Below are 18660 nucleotides of genomic sequence, written 5' to 3' on the forward strand. Positions count from 1 at the left end.
TTTTGAAGAAGCACCAAACTGTTTTCCACAGGGACTCTACCATTTTACATTCTTACCATCAGTGTACAAGAATTCCAATTTCTCCACATCCTCCCCAACACTTATTTTCCATTTTTCTGAGAATAGCCATTGGAGTGGGCGTAAAGTGGCACCTCATTGTGGTTTTAATTTGTGTTTCCTTAATGACTAATGATGTTGAACATGTCATGCTTGTTGGCTGTTTGTATATCTTCTTTGGTGTAATGTCTATTCAAGCCTTTTGCCCATTTTTAAATTGGGCTGTTTACTTTTTTATTGCCTTGTAAGAATTCTTTATATTTTTGGGATGCATGTCTTTTATCAGATATATGACTTGTAAATATTTTTCCTCATTCTGTAGTTTGTGAGTTCACTTTCTTACAAATGTCCTCTGCACCAAAGTTTTTAATTTTGATGAATTCCAGGTTTTTTGTTGTTGTTCTTGCTTGTGCTTTTGATATCAGATCTCAGAATTCATTGTCCAATTCAACATCATGAAATGTAGCCTGTCTTCTTCTAAGAGTTTTATGGTTTTAGCTCTTGTATGTAAGTCTCTGATCCATTTTGAATTAAGTTTTGTATATGATGTCAAGTAGAAGCCCAAATTTATTCTTGTGTCTGTTTGGGGCATTTGGCAATTCCATATGAATTTGAGGATTAGCTTTTCCATTTCTGCCCAAAAGGCCACTGGAATCTTGATGGAGACTACATTGTCTGTGTGATCACTTTGAGTAGCCATCTTAACGATATTAAGTTTCCATCCCATGTCTTCATTTAGGTGTTCTTTAGTTCCACTTAGGTCTTTATTTCAGTAGTGTAGTTTAAGTGTCAAAGTTTTTCACCCCCCTTGGTTACATTTATTTCTTAGATATTCTTTTGGATGGTGTTGTAAATGGAATTGGTCTTTTTAAATTTCTTTTTCAGATTGTTCATTGCTGGTATATAAAAACTCAATTGAGTTATGTGTTGCATTGTACCCTGCAAATTTACTGAATTCATTTATTAGCTCTAGTAATTTTTTATGGAATCTTTAGGATTTTCCTCATACAGGATTATGTCATCTGTGGGTAGATCTGGTTTTACTTCTTCCTTTCCAATTTGGATGCCTCTTCTTCCCCCCCAACCCCCCCAATTGTCCTGTTGAATAGTGGTGATGAAAGTGGGCATTCTTGTCTTGTTCCTGATGTTGCAGGGGGTGGGGGGGTGGAATTTCAGTCTTTACCCATTAGGTATGATGTTAGCTGGGGGTGCTTATCATCTTTTAACCCACTAAATCATAGGTTATCAACGTGTGGCCCCTGGACAGCAGCATGTGTATCACCTGAAAACTTGGTAGAAATGCTAATACTTGGGACCTGCCCCAGACCTTCTGATTCTGAAACTGTGGGAAGCAGAGGTTAGAAACTAGATTTAAGAAACACTCCAGGTGATTCTGGTATACACTAGATTTTAAATTTCTTTGAAGTTAGGATGTTTGTTTTGAGGACCTGTGCCTTATTTTTTTGTATTCCTTTTCATTCTCTTGTGCGATTAATCAGTGTGGAATAATTTTAAAAAATGAAAATAAGAAAAAGAAAGTTGGGGCGCCTGGGTGGTTCAGTTGGTTACGTGTCTGACTTCAGCTAAGGTCATGATCTCACGATTCTTGAGTTCTAGCTCCATGTCTGGTTCTCTGCTGTCAGCACAGATCCCGCTTCAGATCCTTTGTCTTCTTCTCTCTCTGCCCTTCCCTGGCTTGTGCTCTGTCTCTCTCAAAATAAATAAATAAGCTTAAAAAAAGGAAAAAAAGAAAATGTCAAAAGTTTCCCAAAGTGCCTGCACAATCTCTTATTTTGTCTACATGTTTTGAGCCACCATAAATAATTGGAAATTCATTATTAGACATTCATCAGAAAACCTCACATTTCATATTCAGTCTTAGATCAATGACAAGCAGCACAGTGCACTTTGATGTAGACCATTTGTTCTGATAGTGACTTGCACTATAATTATCTGCTTACCTGCTAGCTAGGGACTTATACTTCGGACTACTGCTGGCAAGAATTTCTCTTTTGGCTATTTAGAAAGACACGAGGGTCACTTTTATAGGGTTTATTGGATTTTATCACATCATTATTTTGCCTTTGCTTTTACTTTTCTCAGTTTCTTTTATCTTGCTATGTTTTCAGCCCCCTTACATCTTTTTTGAACAAGACAATATTTAACTATTAAGATAAGAATGTGATCTATTGCTACTAAGGACTATTGTTGAAAATAGCCATTTGGGCACACAGTATCAGTTTATAGACAAATACACTAAGTGTGTTTAGTCACTGCTTATTTACCTATTGGTGAATACTCCGCTTTTTAAAATACCATTTAAAATTGTCCAAAAGTGTGGGATATTTATTTATAGCTGGCCTTTTTCTAAAGCTGGTTTAAATGATAATTTATACCCTGCGTTCCAATTTTCCACCACTCTTACGTGTCTGACCCTCCTTTGTATGCTCAGCTCAAGTCCATCTAGTTAACCTTGCCCCCAGAATGGGCGAAGGTTCTGAGTTTAGCATCAGAGCATGGGTTATATACACGTGTGTGAGCTCTGGGGGTCGCTGGTAGCAGGAGGAAGCACAGAGTGAAGCAGAATGTTCTCACAGCCTTGGCAGGAGCTCAGAATCTCTCCATGGACATGTGTGGTCCTAAAAATACAACACTGGGCTTTCCTTCAGTCTCTTTGATGTGGGAGTATAGTCCTCGCATCATTGTAGGAATTACTGTTGATTGACTACACTGCTCTCCAGCCTTTCTTGTTCAAGGTTTGCTATAAGCAAATGAAAAATCATTAACAAATGCTAGCAGACTTCTAAGATGGTAGACCATGCACTTGCATATTGCAGTTAAATTTTTTAATGACTATAAACAATCATGGTTCTTATTAGTGTTTCACATCTTGTTCAGTGGGGGGAAAAAAGGAATTCTTGACATTTGAAGTCATAGGCTAAAACCTGAAATTGATCAAATTACCCAAGGCATTTTTTTCATGGGGTTACTTGGCTCTTAGCAAACATTCTTCTTCCATTCTAAAAATTGTGCATGTGACATTTTTCATCTGTCTATGGAAGAGTTCATGCGGTCTCTAGCTGGGCTTGCTTCTTAATTACGTTCCCCCAAAAAGAAATCTGACCATAGTTTGGAAGTACTGTATATATGTGTTTACTTTTGTTTTTAGATTATTTAATTGACGTATACATATCTGTGCATATCTACCTATATGTAACGTAAGTGTTTAATTAAAGCTTCCAAATACATAAGAAATTCAAAAATTTTTTGAAAAGTTTTAATAGTTCAGTGCTTTCCCAATATAGTCAGAGAGGAGATTGGTTTGAGAAAAGTGTGTGGCTCCCTCCTCCTTCCCCCAATATATCAAGTGTTAGTTTGAACAAGAAAAGAATAATTTTCAGCATATTCTAAGAGCTGTATCATTTAAGTCTTGTGTGTTGATTAAAGGGTATTGATTAAAAAATCGAAAGGAACCTAGTAGTCCTAGAAGTTTAGTAAGAGCACTTTGTTTTCATTAGGGAACGGTAGTAATAATATCAGGGGGGTTCTCAAACACAAACAGTTCAGCAGAGGCAGTAAACTCACTGATTAGGGGATCAGTATTTGGAGAAACTTTAACTTCTCATACCACCATTGTGAATGGATTTCATTTTGCTAGCTCTTACGCTCCTAAATGCCTGTGGGTATGGCGGTGTATTTCAGAAAGGAGAGGAACTTTGGGGTTCCAAGGCACAGCTGAGTTTTGGGAGCCATCACTATATATTTTGCAATGCCCTTTGAAAGGGTTTGAGGACAGTGACAAGAGGAAGGGGGAACAAGCATGTTAAAGTCATTTGACTACTTTCGAAATCAAGGCGGGGAAGAAAACATTTTCTGGCTGTAAATCACTTAGTTGTCCTACACGCTTTAAAGCATTTTATACAAATGACTTTAACAGTTTTAGGGGTCATGTCTGGGGTTAAGAGACTGTTTGCCTGGTGTATATTTCAATGATTAAAAAGCAATATTTTATGGAGATGGTACCATTTCTGTTCACAGTCTGTACTGTGAAATATTTGATATTTATCTGATGAGCAAGGTTTGCCTCTTAAGTCAATAATACATCAAATGTATTCTTGTTGAGTTTGTGTTACAGGAACATGGACTATTTAAAAAAAAAATTGTACTCAGTGTAATTGTAACAAACAAGACAAAGCAGAAAGTTACAAATAAACAGAAAAAAATTGTAACGATTTTGATGAGCCGTTATTGTGCCATGCAGCGCTCTAAGCACTTTTTCCCGTATTATTGAACTTAGTCTTTAAACCCAACCTAGTGAGGTAGGAATTGTTATTCTCGTTTGTAACTGTTGAGAAGTGAGACTCAGAAAGTCTAAATGAATTGTCTAAGGTCACACACCCAGTGTGAATAGTGAGCTAGGGACTGAAACCAGTCAGAGGCCATGCTTTTAACACCTGCTTATAAAGCTGAGTGCATTAACCCTTGGGTTTCACAGACAGTGCTCAGGCTACGGCTGAAATACTTGCCAATGTGTTTTTTAAAGTGAGTCAGATAAAAATTTAGTAAATGCCTAAATGTCTTGATGGCTGGGGCCAAAATGCTGAGGCTGAAGAGAACGATGGATTTAGAAGATGATTTGGAAAGTGCCTTCAGTGGCTGGTGGTTGGATTAGTTTAAGTCGCACTTAAAAATGGAATGGGGTCATGCAATTATCCACTCTCATGTCGTCGTCGTCTTTTCGCTTTCATTGATTTGCCAGTGTGTTAGCATGTGCGTTACTGCTGTGGTTTTGTATGTGTTCAGAACTTATCACATAGTTTAGTTGCTTGGTATATTGTCCATGGAGCTGGAGTGAATGCTATAGTCATATGGAGCTTTACGTGAAGATTAGCATCTTTTCTGCCTTGGTCCTAGTTTTTACCCTGTACTTGCAGACCTGCTGATAGGCACCCAGTATCCTTGTCCCTCCACACACCCTGCACTGGCCTCCCCTGCAAAGTATTTACAACACTGGATTGTACTCGCAGGTGAAAGGTGCATTATGCTTCCAGTGTAAATGTAGCACTGGGTAGTGGGATCTGTCTTCTTTTGCCAAGAAAAGTGTTGTCTTTCTCTTGGTTTTTGTTACAGCCAAACAATTTTAATTGCCCACAGCACAACGCACTTTAGGAGAAAGCAAATAAACAACACAAGGCACTTGGAGCCAGGAAGTCGCATCTCAGACTAGAAACACAGCTTCGGACGGACATTTGGGCAGTGGGTTGCTAAATAGGGCAGCCAGCTACCAAACTAAAAACCAGTGACCGTGAGCTTCTTGCACTTCTAGGGAAATCATTTAATCACAGGGTCATTGGAAGGGTGTTAGAAGTTGATTTTAACCTTATGATGATCAGTTTCTTTGTAATTAAATATTAACTCAAACTATGTCTTAGGTAACTGACTTCAGTAACTGCTACTCTTTGTTTTCCGTAGACATGTGGTTAATGTTTATTGAATTTAATATTTTGAAAATAACGTCTTGTTAACTGAATGCTTTACTTTGAAATAATCCAGGTAAATTTGACAGGAGTGTTCCCGATAATGCCTGCTTTTACAGTAGGATCTATTTTTTTCCCTTAAAAAATAGTCCAAGTAATTAATTCTCTTCAGTTTTGATAATATTTTTAAAACACCAATATCATTTTGAATAATGTGTGTTTCTTCAACTCTTGATATCTTACTCTTGTCTCTTGTAGGACCTGCTGAAGTTCCCATGATGTCACCTAATGGATCCATTCCCCCCATCCATGTGCCTCCAGGTTACATCTCACAGGTAACCATTGGATGGACTTCTCCGCTCATTATGGGCACTATCGTTGTTTCAAGAGAATATATGCTACAACTTAAAAACTTACCTCAAAATTAATTTCGTTAGGGTAATGCTAGAGTTGCCATCATTTTTGTAGCACCACATAGTCCTTCCCAAATCTTGCCTCTTAACTGGCCGGGGGGCCAGAGAGAGAGAGAAACACAGTAGGGCGCCTAGGCTGTCCTCAGCCAAGGTGCGTTGACACCTGATTATGCCGGAGAGATTTCCTTCTATCTGTACCACAATTTGCTGGAAAGAAAGAATTGGTAGATAGGTTTAATTAGTAAAAATACCAAAGGAGACATTGTTAAAGCAAATAGGGTCTGCCCCTCTATGATTGGAGTCTCATTTCTCTGCAATGTGTCCTCACCTGGGCTTGGTGAATTGTTGAGTATGATGAGGGGAGAACTTGGCTGCTGTTGTACTTACATTTCTCTGAGATATAATTTTTCTTAGTAAAATAGCAATAGCAATTTAAAAAGTGATAGCGGTTTCGGAGGTACGTGGGAAGGATTAGAGAAGAAGTCAAGATAAATGCTAAAGGAGAAACCAGACAAAGTTTACGACGCTCAGGGTGCCTGGAACGTGGATGTCTGTACAAACTTTCATTTTGTCCTGTGCTCACTGCAGGATGAGCACGTCCCTTCTCTCCCGGTACAGCTTCCTTTCCAGATGCCGAATTGACTGTTTTTCTCTCTGCCCATTTTGTTCTTTCTTTGTGTGCTTATGAGAGTATTCTGTGCTCCTTAGGAAAAAAAAAAATCCAGAAAAGACAGGAGAGAATAGAAAAGAAAATATTTATAATTTTACTACCCATGGAAGAGAATCATTGCATTAACATTTTTTGGATTATATTCTGGATTTTGTCCCTTTCTATTCTTCCTCTGTCTGCTTTTAAAGTGGTTTAAAATCTGTAATTTTCAGTTTTTAATGATTTTGTTAGGGTGAAAAAAATTGGCAGTTACATAGGAAAATTGCTAAAGTGCAGGCAGGAATCAAAGATTTATCCTTCTCTGATGTTAAAACTTAGCCATTTCTTCACTGTCTGAGCCATAGTGCAGCCACTATAATTTCATTTTTTCCATCCCTACTTTTACACGAGCCAATTTGACATCTTTTTTTTTTTTTTTTTTGAATAGTCAAAATGTCGGCCAGTTTCCCCACTGTTGCAAATAAATGACTTGTTTTACACAAGTCTTTGTAAATAAGAATCGGTAGAAGGAGAAAGGATGCAGAGCTGGCCCCTCCAGCCAGGACACGCAGTGATGGATCACGTTCACGTCACCAGTCAATTAACAGAAAAGAACAGGAATGTAGAATTCCATTATGTCTCCTCATTTATTTTGAGGAAGTGTTTCATTCCATTGAACCGTGTACAGTTCTCACAATTGTGACAGCAGAAATAACACCTCCTTTCACACACTAAAGGTCCATTTAAGGAATAGCAGTTAAAAGTTGGGACATTCTAGGGCAGAGAAGCTCCAGTGTGCTTTTTCCTTGCTAGTGGTGTTCCTGTGATTGCACTCACTACAAAACGTTTATTTGGCAGTCCTAGGAAAAACAGAAAAATTTTAGCCCGTGGTATATTTCTGATTCCCTGAAAACTTCTACAGAGAATCCGGGTAGAGGGATTAATAGCAGAACTGTAAACTCGCTTTCATAAAACTGATGATAGAAACGTAGTGCGATACTTTCTCAAGTGAGAATTAGGGCAGAAAATGCTAGAGGATATTGGAAGGATAGTAGAAATGGAATAATTTGGATGCTCAGTTGAGAAAAGAGAAAAAAGCAGTCTGTAAGGCATGTGTTCAATTTCATTTAGACTGGGCTCCTGAATCAGAAGAGAGTCCCAGCGTTAAGTATACTACTGATACCTGGCAGTGAAGTCTGAGTAAAACCAATTGCTTTTCTTTTTTTTAATTTTTTTTTTCTTTAACATTTATTATTGCAAGACAGAGAGACACAGAGTGTGAGCCGGGGTGGGGGGGGGGGGGTGGGTAGAAAGAGGGGGAGACACACAGAATCCGAAGCAGGCTCCAAGCTCTGAGCTGTCAGCACAGAGCCAGATGCGGGGCTCAAACTCACGGACCGCGAGATCATGACCTGAGCCGAAGTCGGTCTCTTAACCGACTGAGCCACCCAGGCGCCCCTAAAACCAATTGTTCATATGGAAGAAAACTGACATTTCTACCAATGAAATTCTACATTGGTAGAATGCGTGTACAACATCTTTTTAAAGCGCACCGCACATACCCTTCAAGGAAATGGGGAAGGTGGAACCAAGAGTAAAATGTCTTAAGAGACTTGTCATCACCAAGAAATCTAAGGAGCAAAGTACATTTTGTCATGTAGTTGTGGAAAGAATCTCTCTCTCTCTCTCTCTCTCTCTCTCTCTCTTTCTCTCTCTCTCTCTCTCTCTCACTCTCTCTCTCTCTCACTCTCTCTCTCTCACACACACACACACACACACACACACACACACACACACACACACACACAAATTCTCCTGGCTGGACATATTTGAGAAGTGCCCAATACTGGTCTGTCCCTATGTGCATCACCTCTGCACTGTATCCCCACAGTTCTTTTCCTCAAATACATATGGCTCCCTCGTTCAGATCTAGAGTTGGGTGTACATCACATAGAAGCAGAGTTCAGGTTCTCTAGTATAGAGGATGGATCTTGAATAGTTAGCTTTGCTCTCCTTTTGAGGGCCACCTTTTCCTGTTGGCCTACATTGCTACCACCTTAAACTTCTGTCCCTGGGATACATCACAGGTCTTCTCTCAACTACATACTTTTGTACCCATTATTTCTCTCTTAGAATACTCTAGAGACTTTCTCGGTCTGACAGTTCAGTCATCCTTCTCATTCAAATAGCCCTCCCCAGTGTGACCTTTCAAGAACCTCCAACACAGAAATGGCGGTTCTGTTTTTCAGCATCTTTGGTGCTTTGCCGCCCTCTCCATCATGAAATACAGTATAATTTTATAGCCATCCTCAAGAACTCTTAGTGCCTCGTTGGGATTATATTTGAGAATCTAGCATACTGCCTGGTACCCGATAGTAGGTACTTGATAAATGTTTTTAAATGTAAGTGACTGGCCAAGCTGAAGTAAAGTAAATGTAGCATAGATTTGCTTCAAAGATTTAGAGGTTCAAGTAGAGTAATAAAATACCTGACAGTTGGAAAATTAGCAAGATCAAAGGGATGTATATCTACAAGAATTAAATTCTCTGTATGCGAACTTAAAGAGGGAGAGGAATGCCAAGACAGTGCAGAAGAGGAAAGAATAGTCTCTTCAACCCATGGTGCTGGGACTGGATATCCAAATGCAGAAGACTGAAGTTGGACCTCTACCTCATAGCATATACAAAAATTAATTCAAAGTGGGTTATAGACCTAAGTGTTAAGAGCTAAGACTGAATAACTCTAGGAGGAACATTTCGTAACCTTGGGTTAGGCAATCAATTCTTAGATTTGACAGTAAAGGCACAAACAGCAAAAGAAACAAAAAAAAAAAAAAAAAAAAAACAAAGAGATACATTGCATTTCATCCAAATTACAACTTTTTGTGTTCCAAAGGACACCATCCACAAAATGAAAAAGGAACTTAGAATGGGAGAAAATATATGCAAATCATATATTTCAGGAGGGACTTGTAAGATTCTTTATATATTCTAGATACAACTGAAGAATAAAAAAACAACCCAATTGAAAAATGGGCAAAGGACCAGAATAGACATTTCTACGAAGAAGTTGTATACATTGCCAATTAGCACGTGAAAAGATGCTGAATGTTATTGTTTTTTTATTTGTCTGTTTTTTTCTGGTGCAAAAAGGTGGTTTTATTAAAGCATGGGGCCAGGACCCATGAGCAGAAAGAGCTGCCAAGGTGCTGAAAATTGTTAACCATCAGGGAAATGCAAATCAAAACCACAATGAAATATACTCCACTCGTACTAGGATGGCTGTAGTTAAAAAGATAGATAATAGCAAGTGTTGGCAAGGATGGGAAACAATTGGAACCGTTATATACTGCATGTGGTGATGTAAAATGGTACAGCCGCTTTGGAAAACAATTTGGCATTTCCTAAAACAGTTTAATATAGAGTTACGTATGACTCAGCTATTCCACTCCTAGGCATATGCCCAGGAGGAATAAGACCCGTGTTAACGCAGAAACTCTGAGGTGAATGTTCATAGCAGGGTAATTCCTAATAGCCCCTAAAGGGAAACAACCCAGATGTCCATCAGCTTTATGAATGGGTAAACTTGATGGGGTATATGCATACAATGGGATATTATTCAGCCAAAAGAAGCCACTGATAAATGCCAAAATGTGGATGAACGTTGAAAATATTACACCGAGTGAAAGAAGCCAGACACAAAAGCCATATACGGTATCATTCCATTTATTTATAATGTCTGGAACAGGCAAACCCATGGACGCTGAAAATAGAGGGGCTTTTGCCGGGGGCGGAGAGGAGTGACTGCTCCTTTTTTGGGGGGGGTAACGGAACCGTCCTGGAACTTAAACCGAGGCGGTGGTCGTTCGGTTAAAGTGTCTATATCAGACGCTGTAAAAAGATGGATTTCATGGTATATAAATTATATCTCAACAAAGCTCTTATAAAAGAGAGGGGAGAGGGGGAAGGTAGTGACTGCTACTAATTATTCATCGGTAAACAATGGGGCAGCTGGGGAAGATGGGCCAGCCTGCATTGGTGTGGGTCGCAATGGTGCTAGTAACTACTGCGTATGGTAGGAACTAGCCTGCCAAATGCTTTCGTTACGTCTCTAGCTTTCGCCGTCTTAATTTGACACGGGAGGAAGCTGAGGCCCTGAGTAGAAGGAGGATTGCACCCTAAGCATTTCGGAGCTCACCGACCTATTTCCCTCTGTGTTGTGATTTCAGGGTCAGCATCATCCTGCCTTGGTGTATATATTTGCTTTACGTTCGTTACGTTGCTTTCTGCCAGCGTGAGTGCGGGCGTGTGGTGCGCCTACTCGTGCATCTCCAGGGCTAAAACACCAGCTACTCACCTGTGAGGTAGTCCGTCATTGGAAGAAAATCGAAGGGGGCGGTGATTAAAGATGTTACGTTAGTAACTCTCATCTGAGTCGGTGGAGAAATCCTGGATTATAGCCTTCCTTACAGAATTTGATAGCTGGAAGTGCTTTAAGGATAAGTTGATGAAATTGGTAAAATACAAATTAAATGTCAGCAATGCACAGATCATCTTATCGAAAGACGAACATTTCGTGTTGAAGGCAGCTCTGGGTGCGGTCAACAGCACAATCTAGGCTGTTGTGGGTTGAGAAGGACTGAACCCACGGACCTAAAGATAGTGTAGACTTAGGGTGGGATAGGAGGGCAGTGGAATCTTGTCATCTCAACCCAATAATCTCTGATATTGCAGGCTTTCATGTCTTAGAGCGTGTGCGTGTTTTGTGCTTTACCTTTTGGTGAGAGGCTAGGGGACGTCTGAGGAAAAAGTAACCTGAGCTTTTCAACCTAAGAGAAAATAGAGGCTAAGTTTTGTTTCAACTATAAGCAAGTAGACTTAGATAAGAGGGAATTTAGTCTTATCACACTCATCACCATTTTTTCATTTATATAAAAACAATTATGAATGTGATCAGGGCTGAAACTGGGGGTGTTAGGGTGAATACTACAGCTGGGAAGAATACGGACAATACTTGAAGGGGTCTACTTTCAAATTCCACCATATTTCACCACGGCTACTTTCTGTGTAACTTCGACAAATTTTTTCGCCACATATGTGAATACCTACCTGATAGGGTAGAGGTAAGAATTCAGAGAAATGTTAACGTGAGGTCTGTAGCCCACAGTGGGCATTCAGTAAATGATAGATGATATTACGATGAAGACTGTTAGAACAATTTCAGTGAAAGTTTGGCAGACTTTGCCTTCCTAAATGCATACTGAGACTGCGCAGTATGAAGCAAATTTTTCCTTGCATTGTATACTGGCCATGGCCGTGGTTTTTCTCAGATTTTTTAACTTCATCATTAACTTACGAATAATTTATATGTAAAAATTTCTTTCTTTTTTTTAAAAAAATTTTTAACATTTATTTATTTTTGAGAGAGAGAGAGAGCCAGAGTGTGAGTGGGAGAGGGGCAGAGAGAGAGGGAGACCCAAAATCCAAAGCAGGCTCCAGGCTCCAAGTTGTCTGCACGGAGTCTGACGCGGGGCTCCAACTGATGAGCCGTGAGATCATGACCTGAACCAAAGTCGAGTGCTTAACCGACTGAGCCACCTAGGCCTCCCAATATGTAAAAATTTCTTAAGCAGATGCCTTGCGTTTTATTTTCCATGCTTCCATAGTAATTTATAAAACATTTTTCAACTGTTACGGGAAAGACTTCATGTAGACCAAAAGATTTAAGCATATGAAAAGAAAATGTGAAACATCCAAGTTAATGTTCTGTCATTTGGGAAACCACTCTTTTCCAGATTAACTGATGTGACTTAAAAACTTCTAATAGTGGTCAAAATAAATGTTCTTGTTGTTACACCACAAGTACATGCCTTCCCTCATTTCATTGTTTTGGGGATTAGTTAATGGGTTCAATACCTGTTGAAATTGTATATATTCCATTTCCCTTGACCAGGGAGAGGCAAGAAATCTATTGAAAATACATGTAAATTTTGGTTGGTCATTCTCCAATGGGGATTGTTTTAAGAGTTGGCCACAAATCAGAGCCCCTGTGAAGAAATAATGGGGTCTGGTAGGTGGAAGACATGGAATGCTTTTTCTCATTTGGTCAGCCAAGCTAGCTGAGAGCTATAAACGTTAGCCTCAACTGCTTGCCTTTGGTAGTTAAAACCTGGGACTAAACCAATGCAGGGTTCCACCTTCAACATTGTGAAAATGATGAACAGAAAGAATAGAGGATGCCCTGTGCCCTGATAGACTGAGAATCAGACCCACGTGGTGGCCAATCATAAGAGAATTGGAAACTCTTTCAAAACTTTAAATCCTTTAGGGGCGCCTGGGTGGCTCAGTTGGTTAAGCGTCCGACTTTGGCTCAGGTCATGATCTCACGGTTTGTGAGTTCGAGCCCCGTGTCAGACTCTGTGCTGACAGCCTGGAGCCTGCTTTGGATTCTGTGTCTCTGTCTCTGCCCCACCCCTGCTCGCTCTCTCTCTCTCTCTCTCTCTCTTTCTCAAAAATAAATAAATGTTAAAAAAGAAAAAAAGACTTTAAAATCGGAAGTTAGGAAAATGTTCCACTATGAACAGAGTGCATGCATGGCGACTGGGAGCTTCTGTGGATAAGAGCAGAGGACTTATATGTCCGTTCTGTTTTAATTCCATTATCAACAGATTTACAGCCACTTTGTTTTTCATTTTATGGCTTATTTTGTCTGAGGACTCAATTACTGACAGGGTTGGCAGTGGTACATTAATGTGCCAAAGACGTACCCTCCCTCAAAGCATTGTGCAAGTTTCCTCTTTCTGAGCCTTCTCTTTGTCTCCCTGTTCTGCCTTTTCTTTTGGATTTCTGTCCTTTGTTTCTGAGATCCTGACATTGTGGCATTGCAGAGCACAGGGTTAACAGGAGGAAACATGAGCATGAGCGGGCTCTGCGTCTAACCCCCTGTGTGATTTTAGGAATAGTTTTATTTATTTGGGCCTTCCACTTGCTTTCTTACTTGGTGATTGTTGGCCTTCCTCCCTTTTAGCATGTAAGCTTCACAAGTCCAGGGATCCCGCACGGCCTGTGCATCCCTGGGTCTCTAGTTCCTTGAAAGGTGGTCTAGCACATAAGAGGCATTTTTCAAACTTTGGCTGGCTGGCGTCATTTTTATTTTGTAGAGGGGGAGGGGCAAGGAAAATGTTTGAGGATCTCTGAGGTTCTTTTCTGATCTAAATTAGATGATTCACCTCTACTGTTCATATTATTCCTTAAAAAGGAGACCCAAGTGAGAATGTAGCTAAGTTTCCATAAGCAATCATTACCAAAATGGTGTGACCTACTCCTTTGGTATTTTAGCATTCTATTGACTAAAATGCTGACTAGAATACTATGTGTTACTTCTATAGAAAAATGATAGTTGATTTTTCTTTCTCTTTTTAAGATAGTATTTGTATTTATTTTTTTAAGTGTATTTAGTGTTAATGTTTATTTGAGAGAGTGCATGTTCTTGTGCAAATGAGTGGGGGAGGGGCAGAGAGGGAGAGAGCGAATCCTCACGCAGGCACCAGGCCATCACCCTGACACAGGCTGGGCTCAATCTCAACGAAGTGTGAGATGACCTGAGCCAAAATCAAGAATCAGATGCTTAACCGACTGAGCCACCCAGGCGCCCCAAAAGATTTTATTTTTACGTAATCTCCATACCCAACATGGGGCTCAGACTCACAACTCTGAGATTAAGAGTCACATACCTTACAGATTGAGCCAGGCAGATGCCCTGATTTTCATAACAATAATATTGAGACAGTGTCACATGTAGAAATGACTTCTGAATCATTAATAAGGATTAAATTATGCACATTATATTTAACTTCATTGCACAATTATTTTTTTTTTTAAATTAGTAGCCCACATTTGTCATACGTAACAACTGTTTTTGGAAAAACACCTTTGCTCCACTTGTTGGGTACAGAAGCTTATTAAGGTTAGGTGGATTTTATATTCCTGAACACTCTGAAATCCATCTGGTTTATTAACTTAGATTTACATTAATAATATAGTTCTTTTGCTCTGTGATAAATATGATCCGAGTATCATCCCAGATTCTTAATCCTCGTGCTGTAGAACCCAATGGTGGATTGGTGAGGCATTTGTAAACGTAATACACAAAATTCAAAGATACACTCTAGAATAATCCTCCTATGTGTCCATGGGCATGAGTGTGTCTGAGACACGGGAGTGGAGAGATGTGATTGGCTCTCTCTTCCGTGCAGATCCATGGAGATGGCCTGGGCTGAAAAAAAACAGTGAGTACCTACAGATTCCTGTAGTGATATCTTCATTAATATATTAAAATCATCTCGGTTTGGCACAGATAACACCATCAGATCTCTACTTACTGTTTGTCTTCTGACAAATATTCTGTTCCTTAAAATAGCATTTCCATTTAGTGTGAAATACTCATTTGGTCCATTTTACTGATTGAAATTCTGTGATATAATTGTTCTCACTTCTCTAGTGTGCTTATGTGCTTACAGATATTGGGGAAGATTAGAGTTGATTTTTGATCTTCAGATGTGGTTTCTTTTTCGTATTTAGGTTGGTGACACACAACAAAATATGATAGAAAAGGCACAGCATTTCTATAGTACTTGGGTATGAACCTTGACCCCCCCATAGGTTAAGTTACTTAATTGCTCCTAGAGGTACTTCACCTTGAATTTAGGACCGTGATGTTGCCGGAACAGTTAAGTTCTGTGCCGAGGACTTTACAAGCTATTAAATGATCTACAGATCACAGGAGTTGTTACTGTCACCTTTAACTGTTACACCAAACCGATCACTTTGCCATTTTGCCTTTAGCATCAGTGCCCAGGGCTTTATTTCTGCGTGGAGAAGAGGCGTCTTGGCCATGAGCAGTATCTTGAGATCTTAGCTCTTTCTAAGCAAGGACCTCTCTATCCCTGTGGGATCCTCAGGTGGGGCAGTGAGTGTGGTAAGATAGAGCTAGACTTGGTTCTGCAGCTCCTAAGATGTTTCTCACAGCTTGTTGGGCATCCTTTTTATAAAACCTGAAAGGTCTTAATTTACTACCAGTGTCCCCTCAACTACAGCAATTACAGGCTTTACTGAAGGTGATGGGTTAAAGAGATGCTACAGACGACCTACCTGTTTCCATCATCCTCTCCAGCTCTCGGGGGTTTAGTTATAAATCACTGGCTAATTAACCCAGATAGAGTTAGGTGTGTTTAGTAAAGAACTGAAAGTTGGTTTTACTTATATGTATGTGCCTTAGTGGCGTTTTTGCGAGATTAAAGATTTACGTAAGTGTGAGTAGCTTGGCCTGTTCCTGTGTGTATAAAGGTGTTGGCATACTGAAAACGGGCAGAAGGGCGGTTACTATTTATAACAGTATCTTCTTATGCTGATCACCTCTGGAGCAGACCTGTGTGCAAGATTCATGCCCAGAAAAGGACAAATGCCACATAATGCCTTCAGCTTGTGATCCCCTGTATAGCAACCTCAGATTTGTATCTGGATCTGACCATTTCCGGCTTAGCCTATACCTAGCTGTTGCATGGAGTTGGCCATGTGGGTTAAAAATTAAGCCTTGGGGCGCCTGCGTGGTTCAGTCAGTTAAGTGTCTGACTCTTGATTTTGGCTCAGGTTGTGGTCTCATGGTTCATGGAATCGAGCCCCACATGGGGCTCTGCACTGACAGCACAGAGCCTGCTTGAGATTCTCTCTGTCGCTCTCTCTCTGTCCCTGCCCTGCCTCAAGTGTGCTCTAAATAAATAAATAAATAAGCAAGCACCAATGGAAAACGTAAGACTTATAGATACAACTGAGTGTATAGGTAAAAATGGAGAGTTTTTGTTTATTCATGAATCACCCTTATTTCTTAAAACCTTTGGTTTGGTTACTGGTAAAGCAGATGAAATTGGTTGTTTACTTACCATTGACAAGAACTGTTTGAGAAAAATAATTGGAACTTTTCTTGATTGAGGGGAGAATATTTATTATCAATCTATAACTGTTCTGCAGAACAATCTTAAGACGTTATTGAAAGGGTTTTTAGAAACCTAGAAACATCACCAGTAATTCATTTTTCCTTTTGGCTACAAAACCAAGAATGCTGTATGTCCAAAGGATCTGGTGCTAAACCTGGAGGGTTTATTGTCTAAAGTACAATGATGATGGAATGTTGGAAGGAGCAAATAACATTTCATCAGTGTTAGCCATTACAGATAGGAGAAGGGAAAATGAGAAGTAGGGTTTGGTGTTTTCAACCACAGTTGTAATCTTTAAATTTGAAAAGACAGGAAAAAGTAAGTCAGGAGATTTGGGCAATACGTTCGATTCTGCCACCGTTTTTAAGTCCAGTAACTTAACTTCATCTGTAAAACAGAACAACACCTTGCTCGTATAACCCTGTGCTCAGTCACTCTTTGAATGTTCCTTTATTCCAGTTTTCACTTTCTTCTAATGGCACTTGGGTGATGAAGGGGGTAGTTTCCACCAGGGTAGCAAGAAGGGGATGGGCTAGGGAAGGGATGGTCATTAGGTTTCAGGGCTCTTGTCTTCCATGAAGAACAGACCTGCTTTTCCTCTTTTATGTTGTTCACTATATCAGAAAATGCAGAGTGAGGGGTTAGTACAAGAAGGAAACGTGAGAACAAAAGTAACACTTTTGTACTCCTGGTTGGTGATGAATAAAATTCCTCAGCTGCATTTGCAATGAAAGTAGAACTTAATTGGAAATGTGTAATTTTTTGTGCCTTTCTTTTGGTAAAAATCACATTTATTCAGAATAAGAGGTTCAGGAATGACAAGTGGGGAATTAACTGGGTTTAGATTAACTGAGATTTTAGAGTAGGATGTCAGATATTTACCTGAATTAAGGGGAAAATTTGATAGTGGATGTGTAAATAAGTCCTGCTAGACCTCAAGTCTAAGAGAAATCCTTCTCTTTCCTTCTCTTTCCTCCTTCTCTTTTCTTCTTCTCTTTTCCCTTCACTTCCCTCCCCCTCTCCCGCTCCTTCCCTTCATTCTCTCCCCTCCCCTCCCCTCTCCTCTCTTCTCTTCTCAGCCAACATTTATTGAAAACCTCCTGTGTGCCTAGGCGTCCTTGGGGGATTTACAGTTGGGTGCAAGAGACAGATCTGTACACAACCTATGCTACAGGACAGAGGTGCTGGTGGACGGGTGGACCCCGGTCTGGTTGGGAGAAGCCTAGACTGTTTGCCTGCTCATTCCTCTTTCCATGCAAGTGTTGTGTACTGTTTGGACTTTTCTTCTCCTTGTTCACTGCTTGCGTGCTTAGTTTTAGCTGAGACTTCTTTCCTTCCTGGAATGGCCTGGGAGCCCACTTCAAGTATGTCGGCAACAGTTAGGAATTGGTTTGGAGCCTGAGTTTCACAAAATTGTTGGGTCCTAGTTTTCTGTGTGTGGTCAGCTTAGTGCTGTGGCCACTGCAGCAGACTGGCTGCCCGGCCTCACACCCGGCCTGCATGCATGTGGGTTCATGTGTGTCCGCGGGCTGTCCGCGCTGCCTGCTAACTGGATCATCCTTGGCCACCTGGAACAGCCTTTGAAATTTTTTCTTTTGTCTCCTACCACGTAAGCTCTTGAGTGTTGTTGCTTGCAACCCAGAAGTAGAAGGGAGAGGGTTGTAGAAACTGAGGCGTTAACAAAAATTTCCCGTGGAGCATTTTATTTCAGTAAGGGGGCTTACCTTCTTTCTCTGTTAGCTATGAGAAAAGACCCTCACGATGTAAGTGTTATCACGAGACGCATTTTAGTGCCTGCGACTCAAAATCGGTCCCTTTCTTCCCCCTTAGCTCTCTGACCTTAGGCCGGTTTGCTGACCCTTTCCTGAGCTTCCTCCTCCTCTTAATCTCTAACGTGGGAATAACTGGATATGCCTCCCGGGGCTGGTGGGAGGATTAATAGTAGTAATGGCTAGGTAGGAGTTTTCTGTTATGTACCCGTTACTGTTCCAGGACCTTAATATGCGTTGCCTTATTTCAGATAGAGGGTATTAGAGCAGCAAGTAGTCAATACAGTATATGCTGGTTTGTCTT

The 18660-nt window shown here is 40.3% G+C and overlaps 1 protein-coding gene across 2 annotated transcripts in view; it reads left to right on the top strand.

The window, feature by feature from the left end:
* The window catches only part of FNDC3B (fibronectin type III domain containing 3B), a 364422-nt gene that overhangs the window by 187521 nt on the left and 158241 nt on the right, over positions 1 to 18660 (top strand). For both annotated transcript variants that reach the window (XM_025913173.2, XM_086674725.1), the window contains exon 4: positions 5793 to 5869. In XM_025913173.2, coding sequence (XP_025768958.1) covers positions 5793 to 5869 — 77 coding nt within the window. The remainder of the gene's footprint in view (positions 1 to 5792; positions 5870 to 18660) is intronic.

This window comes from Puma concolor, chromosome C2 (genome assembly GCF_028749965.1).
Source record: "Puma concolor isolate L17-30 chromosome C2, mPumCon1.1.hap2, whole genome shotgun sequence".
In the NCBI taxonomy this organism is placed as follows: Eukaryota; Metazoa; Chordata; class Mammalia; order Carnivora; family Felidae; genus Puma; species Puma concolor.